At 42.9% G+C, this 19533-nt stretch overlaps 1 protein-coding gene across 1 annotated transcript; it reads right to left on the bottom strand.

Moving 5' to 3' along the window:
* Positions 1-5534: 5534 nt before the first annotated feature.
* SMIM23 (small integral membrane protein 23) lies at positions 5535-14069 on the bottom strand. Its single transcript, XM_059173461.1, has 4 exons — positions 13913-14069; positions 6415-6466; positions 6151-6218; positions 5535-5886 (listed from the first exon to the last, which is right to left on the bottom strand). The coding sequence occupies exons 1-4, from the start codon at positions 14000-14002 to the stop codon at positions 5674-5676; spliced, it is 423 nt and encodes a 140-aa protein (XP_059029444.1). The 5' UTR covers positions 14003-14069; the 3' UTR covers positions 5535-5673.
* Positions 14070-19533: the final 5464 nt, after the last annotated feature.

Here is a 19533-nt window from a genome sequence, read left to right as displayed (position 1 = left end):
ATTATTATCTTTATAGCATGAATTATCTGGATGACTGTGGGTGTTTTCCCCATCATATAAGTTGGAGGCACAGAAAAGAAGCTAATCCAAAGCAATAAAACAAAGAAAAACATAGAATGAATCAGTGTTAGCAAAAGAGAAGAGCCTGAGGGAGCATCAGGAAGACTGCCAGATAGATCTATTAAGTAAAAGAGAGATGGAGAGAAAACCATCAATTAAAATTAATTAAAAATTTTAATTGTTGGTGGTGCTGATCTCATGCTCCAGGTGCCTGAAACAAAGGAAGAAATGGAGATAATTGAGTGGTCAGGATATTTTTCCACCTGGCCACTTTTCCCTTAATGAGACCACTCCTGTTTCTTCCACGGAGTCCTCGACAGCATCTTGGGTCAGGACCTGAAATCATGGCTCAGGTTGCCCTGCACTGAAGAGAGACAGTGTCCTGGGGCCGGGCAGACAGCCTTCTGGACCCTTCTTCCTTATTCTTCTCCATCAGCAGGTCCTGCAGATGATGCTTTGAGACTGAATTCGGCTTCTCTGCACCTCTTCCCCACTCCAAGCCCCTGCTTCCACCTGGAAAACCACAGTGGCTTGCTAAGTGGTTTCCTCGTTTCTACTCATACATTTATCATTCTCCGAAATTGCCTCGTCTTGACTTTTCTGCTTGTTTTTCCCATTAGCCTGTAAACTTCTCATTCACCAGTGGCTGGCATATGCATAGCCCAGTCTTTCTTTTTTTAAAATTTTGACTCCTGATTTTTTTTCCCAATATTTTATTTATTTATTTGACAGAGAGATCACAAGTAGGCAGAGAGGCAGGCAGAGAGAGAGAGTGAGAGAGAGGAGGAAGCAGGCTCCCTGCCGAGCAGAGAGCCTAAATGTGGGACTCGATCCCAGGACCCTGAGATCATGACCCGAGCCGAAGGCAGAGGCTTAACCCACTGAGCCACCCAGGTGCCCCGACTCCTGATTTTTAAATTCAATTTCTCTTTTCTATTTTTAAAATTTATTTGTTTATCTGAGAGAGAAAGAGAGAGAGAGTGGGTATGAGCTGGGGCAGGGGGTAGGGCAGAGGGAGAGGGAGAAGAAGACTCCTAGCCAAGCAGGGAGCCTGATGCGGGGCCCGATCTTGGAACCCCGGGGATCATGACCTGAGCTGAAGGCAGACGCTTAAACAACTTAGTTAGCCAGGCACCACTCTCTTTTCTATTTAAAGTAGTCTTCGGTGGCTGAGAAGCCTGGGCTTGCAAGACCAGAATCAGGTGGAACTGGTTGTTGTTAGAAGAGGGTTGGGTTGGGGACTGGGATGGAGGGCAGGAAAATCCTGCTCTGCTGGCATTGTTATTCTTTTTTTTTTTTTTTTTTTTAAAGATTTTATTTGTTTATTTGAAATAGAGAGAGAAAGATCACAAGTAGGCAGAGAGGCAGGCAGAGAGAGTGAGAAGCGGACTCCTTGCTGAGCAGAGAGCCCGATGCGGGCCTCGATCCCAGGACCCTGAGATCATGACCTGAGCCGAAGGCAGAGGCTTAACCCACTGAGCCACCCAGGCGCCCTGGCATTGTTATTCTTGATTGAATGGAAGGAGCTGGAAATAGTTGTCTTCTCAAGTAAAAGACATTTTCTCTCCCAAAGGGAAGTCCACTCTATAATATGAAACTAGACCCTTTAATAGATCTACTGGGCAACATTTTGTCTAACTCATTCAAATGTCATTAAAGTCATTAAATGTAGTCACACTCTATTTATTTATCTGAGAGAGAGAGAGAGAGAGAGAGAGAACGCAGCAGGAGGGACAGAGGGAGAAGAGAGAGAATCTGGAGCAGACCCCACCCTGAGTGTGAAGCCTGATGCTGAGCTCAATCCCAAGACCCTGAGATTATTCATGACCTGAGCCAAAATCAAGAGTGGGACATTTAACTGCCTGAGCCACACAGACACCCTCATAATATTCTTTTTTTTTTTTTTTTTTTTTAAAGATTTTTATTTATTTATTTAACAGAGAGAGATCACAAGTAGGCAGAGAGGCAGGCAGAGAGAGAGGAAGGGAAGCAGGCTCCCTGCTGAGCAGAGAGCCCGATGCGGGACTCGATCCCAGGACCCTGAGATCATGACCGGAGCCGAAGGCAGCGGCTTAACACACTGAGCCACCCACGCACCCCTCTTTTTTTTTTTTTTTTAAGATTTTATTTATTTGTTTGACACACAGAGATCACAAGTTGGCAGAGAGGCAGGCATAGAGAGGAGGAAGCAGGCTCCCTGTGGAGCAGAGAGCCCGATGCGGGGATGGATCCCAGGACCCTGGGATCATGACCCGAGCCGAAGGCAGAGGCTTTAACCCACTGAGCCACCCAGGTGCCCCCATAATCTTTTTAAGTGTGTCATTTGTCTTTTTCATAGGCAGGAACTGGGGAAGGAATGACATATTCCCAGATTAGGCTGACCCACTCACCTGTGTTGACTCTGGTTGACTCTGGTGACTCTGGTGGTCAAGCCCACCCTACCTCATTCTCAGAAATTATATTCTGTCTTTGAATATTTGTCTCACACCATTCTGCTTCCCTGACACTGACTCTTGGGGCTCCACAGTACAAGGGTGGCCATTGCTCTCTCTGCCACATTTCTGATGACCTTGGGAAGTGTGAGGTCGTTATACATGGTCCAGAGCTGCCCATCAGCGAGGGTCCCAGACTGTTTCTCATATGAGGCAACTCCCTTTTGGAATACTTGATCCTCCCCTCTCCGTCCTGTCACAGTTGATTGGAGCCCAGGGTTGAGGGGAGGTGGTTCCCCCAAGGTCATCCAGTCTAAAGGCTGCGTGGCACAATCTGGCTCAGGACAGGAGGCTCCAGCCAATAAGATGAATTAATCACATCCCAACCACTCCCCTGGAGCTTGATCTGGGAAATGCAGACAGAATTATATGGTCATTGGAAGTTTGGAAGGTCATGAGACAGGGAGAGGCCTTGTGGGACCAGGAGCAAATCAGGGTTAGGAGGAATCACAAGCAGAAGTGCTGAGCTGTATGCTTGATGCGGGGTGTGGTCAAGGAAGCCACTGGAAGCAGGAAGAGATGGGGCAGACACACAAAGAGAAGCAGAGACCAAGGGAGTAGCCAAGTCAAGGCAAAGGTGGAAAGCTAGAGGTAATCTCCCAGATTCTCGCCAGGGAGCTCCTGGAGCACCTTGGTGGACACCTTGGGTTCTTAACTACCTTCCTATTCCAGTCTCCAGGATTCCAGGTATCCTCTTGATTTCCATGAAATTCCGGCTCCTGTCTTGCGCCACAATAAACCCTCATTGCATGAGCCGCCCTTGGTGGCTTGCTGTTCTTCCGGGCTCACATGCAACATCCCGAAAGTGACCACCATCATGGGCTGCAGCCCCACGCCAGCACGGGCTGTTTCTATCAGGCCCTGTGTGCAGGTGTGTGGGGGTGATGCCTGAGAGCTTTCAGGGTGGGACTCCTCTGCTCAGAGGCTCTGCTAATAACCACAGGGGTGGTTTCAATCCTCAAGGATCTAGGCTCCATTTTCTTTTAATCACACATCTCCAAATTTCATATACATGTATGTTTTATAAAAAATATTTACAACTATATCATATATATAAAAGAAAACATATAAATATATATAATTGAATATGTAAACATAAATACACACAGGTAAATATTACAGGTGCAATATAATTGCAACTTAGATGGGGGTTAGAGGCTGAAGCGTGTGTAGGCTAAACCTGTCAAAATTCTGCCCAGGAACAGTCTAAGTACCAGCACAGCACATGTACATGATTTGGGGTATGTTACTACAGCCTTTATAGTAATAGTAAAAATAAATGCAAAGAAATATCTTTATCTGATCTTCCTACAGAATGCTTGCTAGAAAACTGCAGTCCAGAAAAACAGATTATGGTCCCCACCCCGCGACACATATTCAAAGTGGCAAAACTGTGACCGTAACTTGCAAAGACTCTTTCCTTCTCAAATGGCAACTGAATAATTCCTTCCAGCAAGCAGAATTTCTGTGTCACTCCCCCGCCAGTCAGATTTTCTATGAGATGATTTGAATTGGACTCCTCGTGACTCTCCAAAGATTTGAGGTGGTTCTAATGATTGGCATGTATACAATAACTCCATTAAAATAGAAAACAAAAAATCCTAGAAAAGGACGAATAGACCAAAAAAAAGTAAGGCTGATGTAATTTCCACCATGGTCAACTAAACGCTGAACTTCCTGGAAGTCAAGGGGAAAAGGGGAAATCCTAGATAAGAATTATCATCATTTAATCAAAATAAATTAATCCAAAGAGAGGGTTTTCTCTTGGCACTGTTTAAAAAAACTAAGTCGCTCATAATTTTATCACAGCGATATTCTTATTTTGCATGTATACACTGTATTCCTGCAAGCAAAAATGATAAGTAATTTTCTTTTAGAAAGATTTGAATAGGCAAAACAATCATATAGTCTGAAAATAAAAGAGTGTGAAAAGTTTCCCTTTCATCCTGGTCATACATTTGCCCATTCTCAACTCCCCCAATTCTCCTTCCCCCATTTTGTATCCTTCTAGAGTTTTCTTGCACATTCAGTGACATCATCATCATCCGTCAACAACAAAATACAGGTTCTTGTCCCTGTGCTCTTCTTAGGCCTTGATTTCTCTCGTTTAACAGCCTTTCCTGTGGACTCTTCTCTATCAGCTACAGGGTATCCACTTTTTGGGTGCACCTCTACTAACTGAACCTGGGCCCTCCTCGTCCTGTGTTTTGCTATTACATATGAAGCTAGGAGAGAACATTACATACATGTAATTTCACATGCATGTGTAGATACGTGATATAAGTATGTATTTCATATATATGATGAATTAGATATAATGTTAATATATTATGTAAGTATATTTTTAATATTTTATATAAATATTATATAATTCTATTTATCAATATTAAATATTTTATATTTATATTTTATCTATTAGTTTATATACATGTTATATACATGATAAAACATATATATTTTTTCATATGAGCTAAATCCCTGAAGCAGATTGCCAGGTGGAATGGTAAATGCATTTGTGAATTCGGTTGCTATCATCAGCTGCCCTCCACAGAGGTTTTGGCAATTTATACTGCTAGCAACTATGTCTGAGAGTTGAGTTGCTGCTTAATGTCTATACCCTCCAGAACCAGCGTCCTCTTGCTAAGTTCCAGGGAGGGAAGAAAAGGAAAGGAAGGAAGGAAGCTCTGTGTATCAGACACCTACAATACGCTAGACACACTCTGCATATTCCTGTCAGCTCCTTACTGGAATGCTGCGAGGCAAACTGCCCTCACTGATTTTTGCTAATGAGGCAGTTTTGTGCCTGAGAGGTTAAGGAATTTGCACTATATCTCAGGTTAGTGGGTGAGGGTCCTGACTCTGAGGCTGGCTGGGTCCCAGTGAGCCAGAGTCCTGGTGCGCAGGAGGCTATCTCGACAGAGCCCTGGGGTCCTCCTGACAGGGTTCACGACCCAGCAGTGGTGTCAGCAACATTCTCAGTGACCCAACTATTTTATTTTCTTGCTTGTTATGACATTCAAGTGTCACAGCTCAGCTCTTTTTAGAGGAGCCCTTGGCAACCCTCCCCTCACCCACCTCCTGCTTCCCCTTGACGTCTTCCCCAGGTTCCAGCCTGGGGCCCTCACAGGTGATTTTTGAAGTTGGTGCAGGTATCCTCCAGGTGCCCTTCTCCCAGAAGAGCATCTAACCACTCCTCCATGTCCCAGACCAGCTGCTCCAGCTCTCGCACCTCTTTCTCTAGCTTCTCCAAGAAAACGTGCAAATTTTCCTTCAGCCAGGTCCTGATGACCTTTATTGGCTCTTCTGTGGATTCATTGGTCTGGTATTCAAGTCCCTGAAAGGCAGACAGCAAAGTCGCATCTTGAGCTTTTTCACTTAGCCCCCCCCCCCCCCCCCCCCCGCCACTAGTTTCAAAAAGTTTTTTGGGCCTTTGCATATGCTGTTCCTTCTCTCTGCAGTGCCCCTCCCCACCTTCTCCGCCTGGCCAACTCCTACACATCCTTTAAGATCCAGCTTGCCCATGACACCTCTAGGAAGCCTTCCCAGATTTCCTCAGCCAAACTTGACATCCCCTCAGCACCTTTTTTGAATATTTTACCTGGGAAGCCACAGGATTCTGGGGATAGTTACATTCTCTGATCCTTTCTGATATCTCCCAACTTCTTCCTGAAACAGGCACAAACATCACCTCTTAACAAGGGCAAATGAGCAGTCGTTGAGATCAACATGGTTGGTCATCCCAGTGGGTGAAGAGGGGAGAAAGTAAGCTTTGGAGGCCCCGTTGGCGGGCAGCCATCTCCAGGATAACCCTCCTGACTCCGGGTGGATTCAGCTCCTCCTTTCTCAGCTTCCAGATGCTCACCTGATATTCCTGTGCCCATGTACAGCACCAAGATCAGCAACGCCAACAGTGTCTGGTGGCAAGAAGAGGAGGAAAGAGGTGACTCATGGGCAGGGAGGCATCCCTACTACCCTCACAGAGCAGTGCTGTAAGATCATTTTTAGAGCTTAACTTTTTTTTCCCAGTTATCTACATTATGCATGCTTACTACAAAACCCCCAAACCTTGCAGAAGCAGGTAACAAGCAGCCCAGTGACATTCCGCTGGTGTTTCCCCTCCCTTCTCCCTGCTGAGAAGCCCCACTTCCGTTCTCATACCCCGCCTCGCTTTCACATTTTTGCTCTAAATGATCTTTAAACGGAATCAACTTTATTGTGGTATAATTCACAGACAATAAAACGCACACATTTTAAATGTACAGTTTGATGAGTTTTGACAGGTCTACACCTGTGGGCTACCATCCCAGTCAAGAGAAAGGACATTTCCAGCATCCCAGAAAGTTCCCTTAAGCCCTTTTACTGTCCGTTCCCTCCTTACCCTCACCCACCAGAGAGATCCACTATTCTCACTATGGGGTAGTTTTGCCTGGTCTATAAATTCCTAAATGGGACTTCATGGTCTTTTGTGGTTAGCTACTTTCGCTCAACATAATGCTTCTGAGATGTCTCCATATTTGTATATTCAGTGTTATTGATGACTAATATAGTGTAGGAATATGGCACAAATTATCTCTGTATGTATTGATGGACTTTTGGCTGTTTCTAGTTTCAGATGATCATGAATAAAACGGCTATAAACACCCAGATACAACAGTTTGGGAGGACATACGTTCTCATTCTGCTTGGGTTAGCCCCCAGAAATGCAAGTCCTGGGTCATATGGCAGGTGTAAGTTTAATTTGATAAGAAGCCACCAAACTGGTTTTCAGGGGATTGAACCAAATTACATTTCTACCAGCAACCCGAGAATGCTGGTTGCTCCACATCCCTGCTGGCAATCTTCTTCATTCTAGGCGTTCTGTTGGTTGTGTAGCGGTATCGCGATCTAGTTTTTCCATGCACTTCCCCAGGGGTTAATCATGTTGTCTTAGTCTGTTTATGTTGCTCTAACAAAGTACCACAGACCCAATGGCTTATAAACAACAGAAACAGTTCAGGGGCTGGAAGTTCAGACGCAGCAGGCCAGCATGGTCAGGTTCAGGAGAGGGCTCTCTTCTGGGTTCCATCCATTTCCATTGTGTCTTTATGTGGTGGAGAGCAGAGAGAGATCTTTGGGCTCTTTTTAAAAAAAAATTTAATTTAATTAAAAAAAATTTTTTTTTAATCAGGGCACTACTCCAACTCATTAGGGTTCCATTCTCATGAATCATCTCCTGAAGACCCCCAACTCCCAATACCATCACTTTGGGAGTTAGGATTTCAACATATGTATTTAGGCATTTTAAGCATTCAGTCCATAGCAGATGTTAAGCATCTTTCCATGTGCTGAGTGATCATAATTCATATATCTTTCTTTGTGGGCATGTCCATGAAAAACTGTTCATTTTTTTATTGGGCAATTTGTCTCCTTATTAGGTTTTAGTAGTTCTTTGTATATTTTGGATATACATTCTTTGTCAGATGTTTGCACTGTGACTATTTTCTCCAGGTCTGTGGCTTGCCTCTTTATTTTCCTACCAGGGTGTTTGGAAGTGAAAAGATTTTAATTTTTATGCAGTTCAGATCATCAAATATATTCCCTTTATGGTTATGCCTTTTGAGTGCAATCTAAAAACTTCTGTCTAACTCAGGGTTGTGAAGATTCTTCTCCTCTGTTTTCTTCCTGACATTTTATTGTTTTAATTTTCCACTTAGGTAGATGGTCCATTTTGCATTAATTTTTGTATATGGCATGAAAGAGGGGATCAAGATTCTTTTCCTCATATGAATGTCTAGTTCTAGAATTATTTGTTTAAAAAGCCTAATTTTTCATTGATTTGCATTGCTCTCTGTCAAAAATATGTCCACCATATTTACATATTTACATGGGTCTGCTTCTGGGTTCTATTCTGTTTCAGTTATCTGTATATATCACTCTTTATGTCATTGCTAAATCTGTATTAGTTTTCTGAAGCTGCTGTAACAGAATACCACAGATTGGGTAGCTTAAACCAAGATGTTAATTCTCTCACAGTTATGGAAACCAGAAGTCCAAGATCAAGGTGTGAGGCAGGGTTGGTTTCTGGTGAAACCTCTCTCCTTGGCTTCTGGATGGCTGACTTTTCTCTGTGTCCTCACATGGCCTTTTCTCTGTGCATCCCTGGTGTATCTCTTCTTATAAGGACATCAGTGCTATTGGGGTAGAGCCCCACCCTTTATGGCCTCATTTAACCTTAATTATTTCCAAATACAGTCACATTGAGGGTTGGGTCTTCCACATGTGAATTTTGGAGGTCACAATTCGATCTGTAATAGCTCCACTGGCACTCTACTGTCCCATTCCTTTCTCTATCATATGCCAATGCCACACTAGCTAGATGGCCATACAGCTTCACGGTAACACTTGAAATCAGATAGTGTGAGTTTATTTTTTTTAGCTTTGTTCCTAACAAATTTGTTCAAATTTGTTCTGACTATCCTAGATCCTTTGCATCTCCACATATATATGTATATATCAACCTTTTCAGTTGCTATAAAAAAAAAAAAAACCCCAAAACACGAAAAACCAAACCTGTTGGGATTTTGTTAGTATTACATTTAAACTGTGGTTCAATTTGGTGAGAGAGAATGTCTCTAAAATATAGTACCTTGTAATCGTGATCTTGATCGATCTCTCCATTACATTGTCTTTGGTTATTTTATTTTATTTTATTTCTTTTTTTAAATTAATTTCTTTTCAGCATAACAGAATTCATTGTTTATACACCCAGTGCTCCATGCAATACATGCCCTCCATAATACCCACCACCTGGCTCCCACAACCTTCCAACCCCCGCCCCTTCAAAACCCTCAGATTGTTTTTCAGAGTCCATAGTCTCTCATGGTCTTTGGTTATTTTTAGCAATGTTTCATCATTTTCAAGTGTAGAGGCCATGCTCATCTTTCTGAAGTATTTTATGGGTTTTGATGCTATTATGAATAGTATCGTTTCTGAATTTTCATTTTCTAGTTTTTTGTTGCTGGACTATAGAAACACAGTTGATTTTGTCTTATGACCTAATTCTTCCTTTTTTATCTGATACAGTTTAGGATTTTGTATATAAAAAAATTGTGCTGTCTGGGAAGAAGTGTTACTTCAACCTTTCTATTCTTTATTTCTTTTCCCTAGTATATTGACTAGACTCTCCCTAGTATATTGACTAGCATTGCTAGTAAAATACCAGTAAGTGGCGAAAGCGAACGTTCTCATCTTGCGCTGTGTCTTGGGGGCACGGGGTGTGAGTGCTCAGCTGGAGTCGAGCCAACTGTAGCTTCGACCTTGTCCTTTCTCAGCTTGAAGACACTGCCTTCTGTTCCTGCCGTTCCAAGAATTTTACCAAGAATGAGCCCTGAAATCGTGAAACGGGCTTCCTGTCTCCACTGAGAGGCTGAGTGCTGCCCTTTTTCGGCTGAGTCTGCACTCAGTTGCGTGGATTGACTTGAATACCTGATGAACCCGGGCTCCTTCGGGAGGCTTTGTTCATGATGCATTTGCCTTTTCTCTGTATGGCTGGGCTCATTTGCTACTGTTCGTGGAGATTGTTCTTTTCAGCTACATTCATGGAGATACTAGATATTTTTCTGTATGTTTGTGGAGTTTTAGAGTCAAGGTTATGTTGCCCTTTGAAAATTGAGTCAGGGTGCATTTCCTCTGCCTCTCTTTTATGAAGGAATTTGTGTGAGATTGGTATTCTTCCTTTCTCTGTCACATGATTGATAGAATTTACGGGTGGAATCTTTTGGGCTTGTAGTCATTTGGACTTTCTATTTCTTCTTGAGTCACTTGTGTAAATTGTGTTGTCCAAGAAGTTTCTTCATTTCACCTAAGCAAGGGCACTGGTGTCCAGTCATTTCTTGTATTATCTTCATATCCTTTTAATGTCTATGGGAGGTATTGTGATCATTCCTTTTTATCCTCGATATTGGTAATCTATGTTCTCTTTTTTAAAAAAATTAGACTGAAAAATTTACCAATTTTTTCATTGAATTCATTCAATTTGTTAAATTTCATCAAATTCATTTGATTTCCATTGAAAATTTATCAATGAATCTTTTCAAAGAAAAGGTTTATAAATTTTATTTATTATTTTCATTTTCTATTTCATGAATTCTGATTTTATCTTTATTGTTTCTTCTTTCTATCATTGAGTTTAATTCTCTTTTATTTCCTTTGGAAACTTTGGCCAATGCTGCAGTTGCTCTTTTTTATTTAGTTTTTTTTTTTTTAATTCTTTTTTTTTGACAGAGGGAGAACATGAGCTGAGGGAGCGGGAGAAGCAGATTTGCCGCTGAGCAGGGAGCCTGATGAGGGGCTCAATCCCAGGCTCCTGGGATCATGAACTGAGCCAAAGACGGACACTTAACCACCTGAGCCACCCAGGCATTCCTGGCCATTGCTTCTAAAGGTTTCCTTTTTTCCCCAAATGTATGTATGTATATGTGTGTGTGCATGCATATATACACATACCTGTCTGTATATGTGTGTGCACATGTCTGTGTATGTGTGCTCTCAAACAGATGCCCGAGTGTTAAGGAGTTCCTCTGTTCTGGCTGAGCGGCCATTCCAGCTGCCTCCATTGCTGCTGGATTTCCAGGATCTCTGCTCTGCTCTCAACCGCAGAGACACCACTCTGGGGAGAGTGGCTAATCCAGCCCTTTGCATGCACATCCCAGTCCTCTGGGAAGGAGTCCTGGGGAGCCCCTTGGGTGTGCGGCTCTCTCCAGCACCTCGTCCTACAGAGTCCAGTGCCTTAGCTGCCCCCTCCACTCTGCAGCCTAGCAGGACTGCGTGGCCTCTACCTCTCAGTGCAGCAGCCACTAGGAAAGAGTGGAGGCTAGCACGAGTCTTCTTCTCCTCCAGGATGGCACTCTTGTGCTGTCTGGTGGCCCTCACTTGAGTGGCCGCCTCATCTATGTCATCAATTTTGTGGTTGCTCCAATAGGACTGCAGCGTTTTGAGGCAGGATGGAGGGAAGGAGTTGCCTGGAGACAACGTCGCTCACTGGTGCCTGGGTCAGTCCAAGGTCATTTAGGAGATTTGGGTGGATGTTCCAGGATTAAGAGAGGACAACGGAGTCTCTTAGAGAGGTGGGAGAAGGGTGAAGGACAGTCTGAGTCTGGGAGGGGCCTGGCCCCCACTCTTGGCGGTGTGTCTGAGCAGGTCTTAGCACAACAAATTCAGAGAAGCCTATTTTCAACAGACAGTGTGAGTAGGGAGAGTGACAGCGTCAGGGGCGAGCGAAAGTGGACAAAGAATTAAGGCACACACTGTATTGACTGACGCTGAATTTTCCCCATCTCACTAGATGCCGTTTGAGTCTGATTTAATTTGCCTTGAAATAATACATTTCTTACTTACCTAAGTTTGTGAAGCGGGATTTAGAGCTGCTAGCCCCACAAAGAAGATACAAGATTTGCCTAATTTGCATCTCCCCCAGATGGTTTTCTGTATGGATACTAGCAGCTATAATACTATATATTATATCATTAACTTTAAAAATAAAAATAAATTACAAAGCAGCAGTCTGGCAGAGTCTTACAAGATACACGGATGAGCAAATGAAGCTGGGCATAAAGGCACACGCTGATTCCGTTCACGTGAAATTCAAGAAAGTACAAAACTCATCTATGATGACTAAGCTCAGGAATCAAGGTTGTGTGGGAGAGAAGAGCTGGGAGGGGCCTGAAGGAGGCATCTGGGGCACTGGGAATGTTCCAAAGCTTGACATGGGTGGTGGGGGACAGTGACTGCCAAGATGTGTATACCCGGTGTAAAGATCCTTGTATTGTACACTTAAGTTTAGGGCACTATTTTTTTTTTTCTTAACAATATTCTCTAGGAATCTTTTCACATAAGACTCACAGAACTGTTTTGTTCTTTATAACAGCAGTTAAGTGTTCCATGGTGAATGCTATTTCTTTAACAACCCCTCTTCCGTGTCCTTTACAGGATAATGTCTTCCCTAGCAAACTTGCTGCAGGGTTTGTGTTTTATACGTGTGTGTGGGGGGGGGGGTGCCAAAGGGGAAAATAGGGACAGGATTAGGTTTTTAGTTCTTCTCCTTGTGCTGTCCTGGGGCCTGAGCCAACTCATTTTCTTTTCTCTGAGCTTCAACTGCTTCATCTGTAAAATGGATTTTGAAATATGCTGAAAGGTCTTTCAAAAAGAAAAGCAGGGACACTGTATTCGACTCATCTGGGAAATGCTGTGGTTAACAAAGTGAGGTGAAACCCTTGCTGCAGAACTTCTCAGAGCCTTCGTTATGTGAATGAGCAATGTAAATCTCCAAGCGGGGTGTGTGTGTGTGTGTGTGTGTGTACACAAGTATCGGCATTTCTTGAACCACAGAACTTTTTTGGGGATTTTTCTCAAAAGAGCCTTCCTGGGGTTTGGTATTTATGGAACTCCTTTTTTAGGAAAAGGTGCAGCATGATGGAAACCCCGCAAGGCCCCCATCTTGCTGTGAGGTCCAGCACAAAGGAGGAATTGGGGCATGTATATCAAATGAACAAGTGAACAAATCTTTTGGAAATGTATAGAGATCGGTCATCCATCGTTCTGCTTAAAACCCCTCAATAGCCCCTTACTAATCTCAGAATAAAGTCCTATCTCTTTCCACGGTGTGCAAGGTCTAGGTGACCTCCCCAGCCTTCTCTACATGGCTCCCTCCCTTCTGCACCTGGGAGGCAGTGGAGTACAGAGTAAGCTTGTTAGGCGTTCTGGAATCAGAGGCACCTGATTTCAAATCCTGGTAGGTCCTGGCTATGTGACCTTTTTGTTTTTCTGAGCTTTGGTGTATCCATCTGTGAACTAGGTTGTTAATAGCGCCTCCTGGGTATGTTGTAAGTCGTAAAAGAGAGGGGATGGAAGCGCTGGGCTGTGCATTGTAAGTGATGACATTTCCCATTCTGACAAAATTCTGCATGCGGTTTGAATCTGATCCCTAAGAACAGATATTCCAGGGGCTCTACAATTCAGCTCTATCCTATTTATTTCAGTTTATTTGTTCATTCATTCATTCAGCCACTAATACACACCAAGCACCATCATAGTCACTAGGGCCGTAGTAGGAAACTTAACAAACAATCCAGGTCCCCCTCACCCACCCCCCAGCCCGGCCCCAGCATGCATTCTACTGGGATTGCTGGGATGAAATAAGAGAGTCAGTCAGCAATGGCCTTGGGGAAGAAGCCCCGAAGCATTCATGTTGTGTCCCACCAGCTCGGGCTCCAGGCAGAGTCCGACTGAAGGCCTCTTGTGACTTTGAGGGCCTCACGGTCTGTCTGCTGTGGCCGAGTGAGCCCTGATGGGAGGACAGCAGCATACATAGAGTCTGGCCTCACCTGTTTCTTGTCCTCACAGCGACTACCCCTTCTCCTTTCAAACAGCTCAGCTGCCACTTGCCTCCTGCTGCCCACCTGTTGGATCACCATGGCCTCAGATCAGGCTGTCTGGGTGGAACAAGGTACCCCCACCTGGCAGGCAGACGGGTACACTCCTCCTTCCTGGGCATACCTCAAACACTGAGTTCTGATGTCATAGAAGGTGGGAGACAGCAAGGCCCCCACCTTGTCATCACTCTGATTTTTATCCCAGTCCCTCACAGTTTTTTTTCTTGTTTGTTTCATATAAATGTAAAAGAAACAAAGACCTGAAAAAAAGTGCATCAAAATATTATATCTCAGGATGATGATTTTTCTGCTCTTTTATACTTCTATAGCTTCAAATATTTAGCAAAATGCAAGTTATAAAATACAAAGCAGGGTGCCTGGGTGGCTCAGTCATTAAGCGTCTGCCTTCAGCTCAGGTCCTGATCCCAGGGTCCTGGGATCGAGCCCCACGTCGGGCTCTCTGCTTGGCGGGAAACCTGCTTCTCCCTCTCTAGCTTCCTCTGCTCGTGTTCCCTCTCTTGCTGTCTCTCTCTGTGTCAAATAAATAAATAAATAAAATCTTTAAAAAAATAAAATATAAAACAGTAAGATTTTTAGTTGAAATTTTTATTGAGATGGTTGTAAATACACATTCGGTAGTAAGAAATAATCCAGGAGATCCAGTGTACTTAGTCCTACTTTTCCCCAGCGGTAACATCTTGTGTCCCCTGTGATACAGTATTACAACCAGGATATGCCGCTGGTGCAATCTATCAGTCTTGTTCCGATCGCTCCTGCTTCCCTTGTCCTTATTCGTGGATGTGTATTTAATTCTAAGTACTTGTCACTTGTGTAGGTTTGTGCATCCGTCGCTATAGTCAAGATACAGAAGAATTCCCAAGCCAGAGGATTTTTGTGTCGCCCTTGGATACCCAATGCCCTGCCCTCCTTCTGTCCCCTCTTCTCCACGGTCCCTAACTCCTGGCAAGGGTGAATCTATTCTCCATTTCTAAAATTTGATCTTTTCACAAATGTTATACAAATAGTATACAGACTTTGGATATTTTTTTTTTTTCCACTTAGCGTAATTCTGCGGAGATTCATCCAGGTTGTTGAGTGTATGAGTAGAGTTTGTCCCTCTTTATTGCCACATTGTAACCCATGGCATGTATGTACACAGTTTGTTTAACAGTTCCCCGGCTGAAGGTCCTCTGGGCTATTTCTGGTTATTGGCTTTTGTGAATAAAGCTGATACAGATATTCTTGTATAGTTTTTGTGTGAACCTAGGTTTTCATTTCTCTGGGATGTCCAAGATGGAAATTGCCGAGTTTTATGGTAGTTGCATAATAGTTTTGTTAAGAAACTGTCAAACCGTTTTCTTAAATGGCTATACCATTTCACGTTCCCATCAGCAAAGTATGAGCAATATAGTTTCTCCTCCTCCTTGCCAGCACTTGGAGTTTTCATTACTTTTTATTTTAGACATTTTGGTCAGCATATGGTGATATCTCATTGTGGTTTTATTTTGCATTTTCCTGATAGTTAATGATGTCAAACTTTTCTCATGAGCTTATCTTGCCATCTCTATCTCCTTTTCAGTGAAATTTCCTCCCATGTTTTCTGCCCATTTTCTTTTCTTTCTTTTCCTTTTCTTTTCCTTTTTAAAAGATTTATTTAAGAGAGAGAGAGAGGGAGAAAACATGTGCATGGGGGAAGGGGTAGAGAGAGAGAATATCCAAGCAGACTCCCACTGAGCCTGGAGCCTGATGTGGGGCTTGATCCCACGACCCTGAGATCATGACTGGAGCTGAAATCAAGAATTGGATGCTCAACCGACTGAGCCACCCAGGAGCTCCTTCTGTCCATTTTCTAACTGAACTGTTTTTTTTTTTATACTTCAGTTTTTGAGAGTTCTTTGTATGTGCCAGATACTAGTCCTTTTTGAATGTTTGGTTTACAAATATTTTCTCCTGGTCTGTAGTTTTCCCTTTCATCCTCTTCACACAGACTTTTGCAGAGACTAAGTTTTTAACTCTAATGAGGTCCAACTTATCAATTTTTCTTTTATGAATCACGTTTTTGTGTGTGTGTGTGTTAAGGCTAAGAACTCTTTGTCTAACCCTAGAAACAGAAGATTTTTCTCCTATTTTAAAAATATTTATAGTTTTATGTCTTACAGCCCAGTTTAAAAATGGAGCTAATTTTTATATAAGATGTGAGGTTGGGATCAAGGTTTTTTTACTATTGTTTTTGCCTATGGATGTCTAATTGCTTTTGCACCGTTTGTTGAAAATGTTATCTTGCTTCCTTTGAATTGGTTTTACACTTTTTTAAAAAACCAATTGCACATATTTGTTTGGGTCTATTTCTGTGTTCTCTGTTCTGTTTCATTGATTTATGTATCTAGCCTGCACCAATACCACATTGTATTCGTTACCGTCACTACACAGCAAGACTAAATATTGAGTAGAGAGATTTCTCCCACTTTGTTCTTCTTTGTCAAGGTTGTCTCAGCACTTCTAGAGCCTATGTTTTTCTATATAAACTTTAGAACAAGTTTGTCTAGACCTACAAAAAAAAAAAAGCTTTCTGGCTTAAAAAAAATATTTTATTTATTTATGGGAGAGAGATATAGAGAGAAAGCATGAGTGGAAGGAGGGACAGAGGGAGAGGGAGAAGCAGGCTCCCCGCTGAGCAGGGCTTCATCCCAGGACCCTGAAATCATGACCTGAGCTGAAGGCACATGCTTAACCAACTGAGCCACCCAGGCGCCCAGTTGGCTGGTGTTTTGATAGCAATTTCATTAAACCTATAGATCACTTTGGGGAGAAGTAACAGCTTCACTATGTTGTGCTTCCCAATCTGCGAACACAGAATGCCTCTCCATTAGGCTTTCTTTGATCGGCATTTTGTAGTTTTCGGCATACAGATCCTACCTGTTTTGTTGAATGTATATTAAATATTATATTTGGGGGAGCACCTGGGTGGCCCACTCCTTTAAGCAGCTGACTCTTGGTTTCAGCTCAGGTCTGATCTTGGGGTTCTGAGATTGAACCCCATATCAGGCTCCATGCTCAGCATGGAGTCTGCTTCAGATTCTCTTTCCCTCTGTCCCTCCCACTTGTGCTCTCTCTCTCTAAAATAAATAAATAAATCTTTAAAAACAAACAAACAAACAAATATTTCATTTTTTGGACTTCTCTCATATTTTATTCATTTTAAATTTAAATTTATTTTTACCATCAATCATTTTTTAAAGAAGATTTTATTTAAATTCTAGTTAATATACTGTGTAGTATTAGTTTCAGGTGTGCTATATAGTGATTCAACACTTCCACACAAAGTCCCTATCTACAAAACAAATATTATGTGTTAAGAAATCATTAATTTTCAACATTTTTAGGAGCTAACTTTCCCAGAGTTACCCATACACAGCTTCTGATTAACACTTAGATAACTTTCATCCATCGAGCATCTCCTATATGTTAAGTCATTTCGCTAGCTGATTTTATGACATCTTCTCTAGGCTATTATTCTGTAGCTACTCCAGGATTAAATCTGTTTTACTGGCCGTTGTGTCTCTGACTCCCATTATGCAGCTTGTTATACACTAAATGTTCCGGAAAAATATTTGTTGAATGGATGAATAATGAGAAACTTCAAACTGTGGGCTCTGAGAGGCCATGAACTGCGTCTGGTGAATACATTTTTATATTCATAGTACTTGGCTCAGTAAATATTTGTTGAATGAGTAAAGCAGGTGGTATGATTTTAATTTTACCAATGAAGAAGCTGAGCCCCAGGGAGGCCAAGGAAGGATATTAGCCACAGTGGCTGTCATGTACTGAGCACTGATTCCGGGCCAGACCCCATGCTAAGTGCTTTCCATACATTATCTCATTTAGTCCTCGCAACTGTCCAGCAAGTTCAGTGTTGTCAGTCTCTCTGTGGGGGACATTACTCTCTTTATTCAAGATCACACACCTTACCTGGAGGCTGAGTGCAGGTCTATTTAATTTCAAAGTCTTTTAGTTGACCACAAGGAGTTCATGTAATTTCAGCCAAAAGCGAAGAAAGTTGTCTTTCTCATTATTCTTTGTGGCTTATTGTGGATAAGTAGATGTGGGATTCCCATGAAATTTTTTGAAATATCAAAAGTAGCTTTATTCTCTCTGTCGAACTCGATGGTGACCTTAGCTTAGCACCTAGAGATCTCATACAATCTCCTCCTTCTCCCATCTCTCACATACTCTTCTTCTTTTTATCATCCACAGCTAAGACATTTCAAGAAACGAAAGGCACTGTGCTTCACATATATTGGCTCACTCTATTATCATTACAACACTAGGTAGTAAATAATATCATTATCCCTATTTTACAGATGAGGAGACTGAGGCTCTGGTTAAGTTAATTTCTCAAAGTTACAGAGCTAGAGAGAGCCAGGGCTGAGGTCTGAACCCTGTGGGTCTGATTCAATCCACCAGCCTCTTGATTGCTGTGAAATATTGCTTCTTCCTTGGGAAAACTCAAGACCAGAAAAAGAAAGAGAACTGCCCAAGTCAGTTAGAACTAAGGGAGCCGATACCAACTCTTTTGCTTCCACCCAGGTTCTCTTTTAAAGGTCATTTGCAGGGACGCCCTGGGCGTCTCAGTTGGTTAAGCTGCTGTCTTTGGCTCAGGTCATGATCCCAAGGTCCTGGGATCGAGTCCTACATCGGGTTCCTTGCTTGGCAGGGAGCCTGCTTCTCTCGCTGCCTCTGCCTGCCTCTCTACCTGCTTGTGTGTACTCTCTCTCTCTATCACTGGCAAATAAATAAAATCTTAAAAAAAAAAATAGGTCATTTACACCATCTCTGTGGTCTTGCACGTGCCATAGCAACTGTTGGCTTCTTGGTCTTTGCCTCACAGAAATGTTTCAGATGTCAAATGCAGGTACTCCAAGACTGAGCATTAAACTAATTACAACACATGGAAAGTAAGGAATTACAGTTATGGAAAGAGAAGGTGACTAGAAACATTTTCTGGGAAATTCAATGAATTCTTCCAGGAAACTGCTCTGAAGAACAGTGATGAGTGGGGAAGCTTCTGGGACTCATGGGTAGGGCCATTTCCTGGGGATTTGGCCTTAGGGCAGTGAAGAGGGGGAAAGAACAGCCCTGCCTGGCCCTCAGAGCACATGCTCAGGAGCTGGCCTGTGTTGGGGTCTGGGAAGGGTCCATGCTGGGCCCTGTGCCTCCCAGCCTACCCAGGCCTCCCACTTCCCAGGAAAGGAAGAAAGCAGGGATGATAAAGGAAGAGGGGTGCTGTGGACAAAGGATATTAGGCTTCCTGAGTGAATGTGGGAATTAATGGGGGAGGGAGGGAATGAGCAGAAAATGTGTGAATGAATAGAGTTCCAGGCAATTAACTAATTGAAAGATCACATCCTGTCAAGGGAGAGATCTGCCCTGTACCCAACAAGCGTAGGCCAAGCAGTACTGTGTGCTTAAGGTCTGGTCATTCAGACACATCTGGGTTCAAATCCTGATGTCACTGTAACATGTCCTTAGGGGAAGTGACATCCTGTCTCTGAGTCTCAGACATCTGGAAACTG

Source organism: Mustela lutreola, chromosome 5, assembly GCF_030435805.1.
Source record: "Mustela lutreola isolate mMusLut2 chromosome 5, mMusLut2.pri, whole genome shotgun sequence".
NCBI lineage: Eukaryota > Metazoa > Chordata > Mammalia > Carnivora > Mustelidae > Mustela > Mustela lutreola.
Note: the sequence above shows the minus strand (reverse complement) of the source record. Positions and strands in the feature narration are given on the sequence as shown.

Bases quoted from the DNA above. Each gene is read 5' to 3' on its own strand.
- SMIM23 (XM_059173461.1), bottom strand. From the start codon at position 14,002: ATGGTGATCCAACAGGTGGGCAGCAGGAGGCAAGTGGCAGCTGAGCTG. The intron at 6,219-6,414 runs GTGAGCATCTGG...TGCCTGTTTCAG, and splicing joins CATGGGCACAGGAATATCAG to GAAGAAGTTGGGAGATATCA. The intron at 5,887-6,150 runs GTAAAATATTCA...TCTGCCTTTCAG, and splicing joins AGAATCCTGTGGCTTCCCAG to GGACTTGAATACCAGACCAA.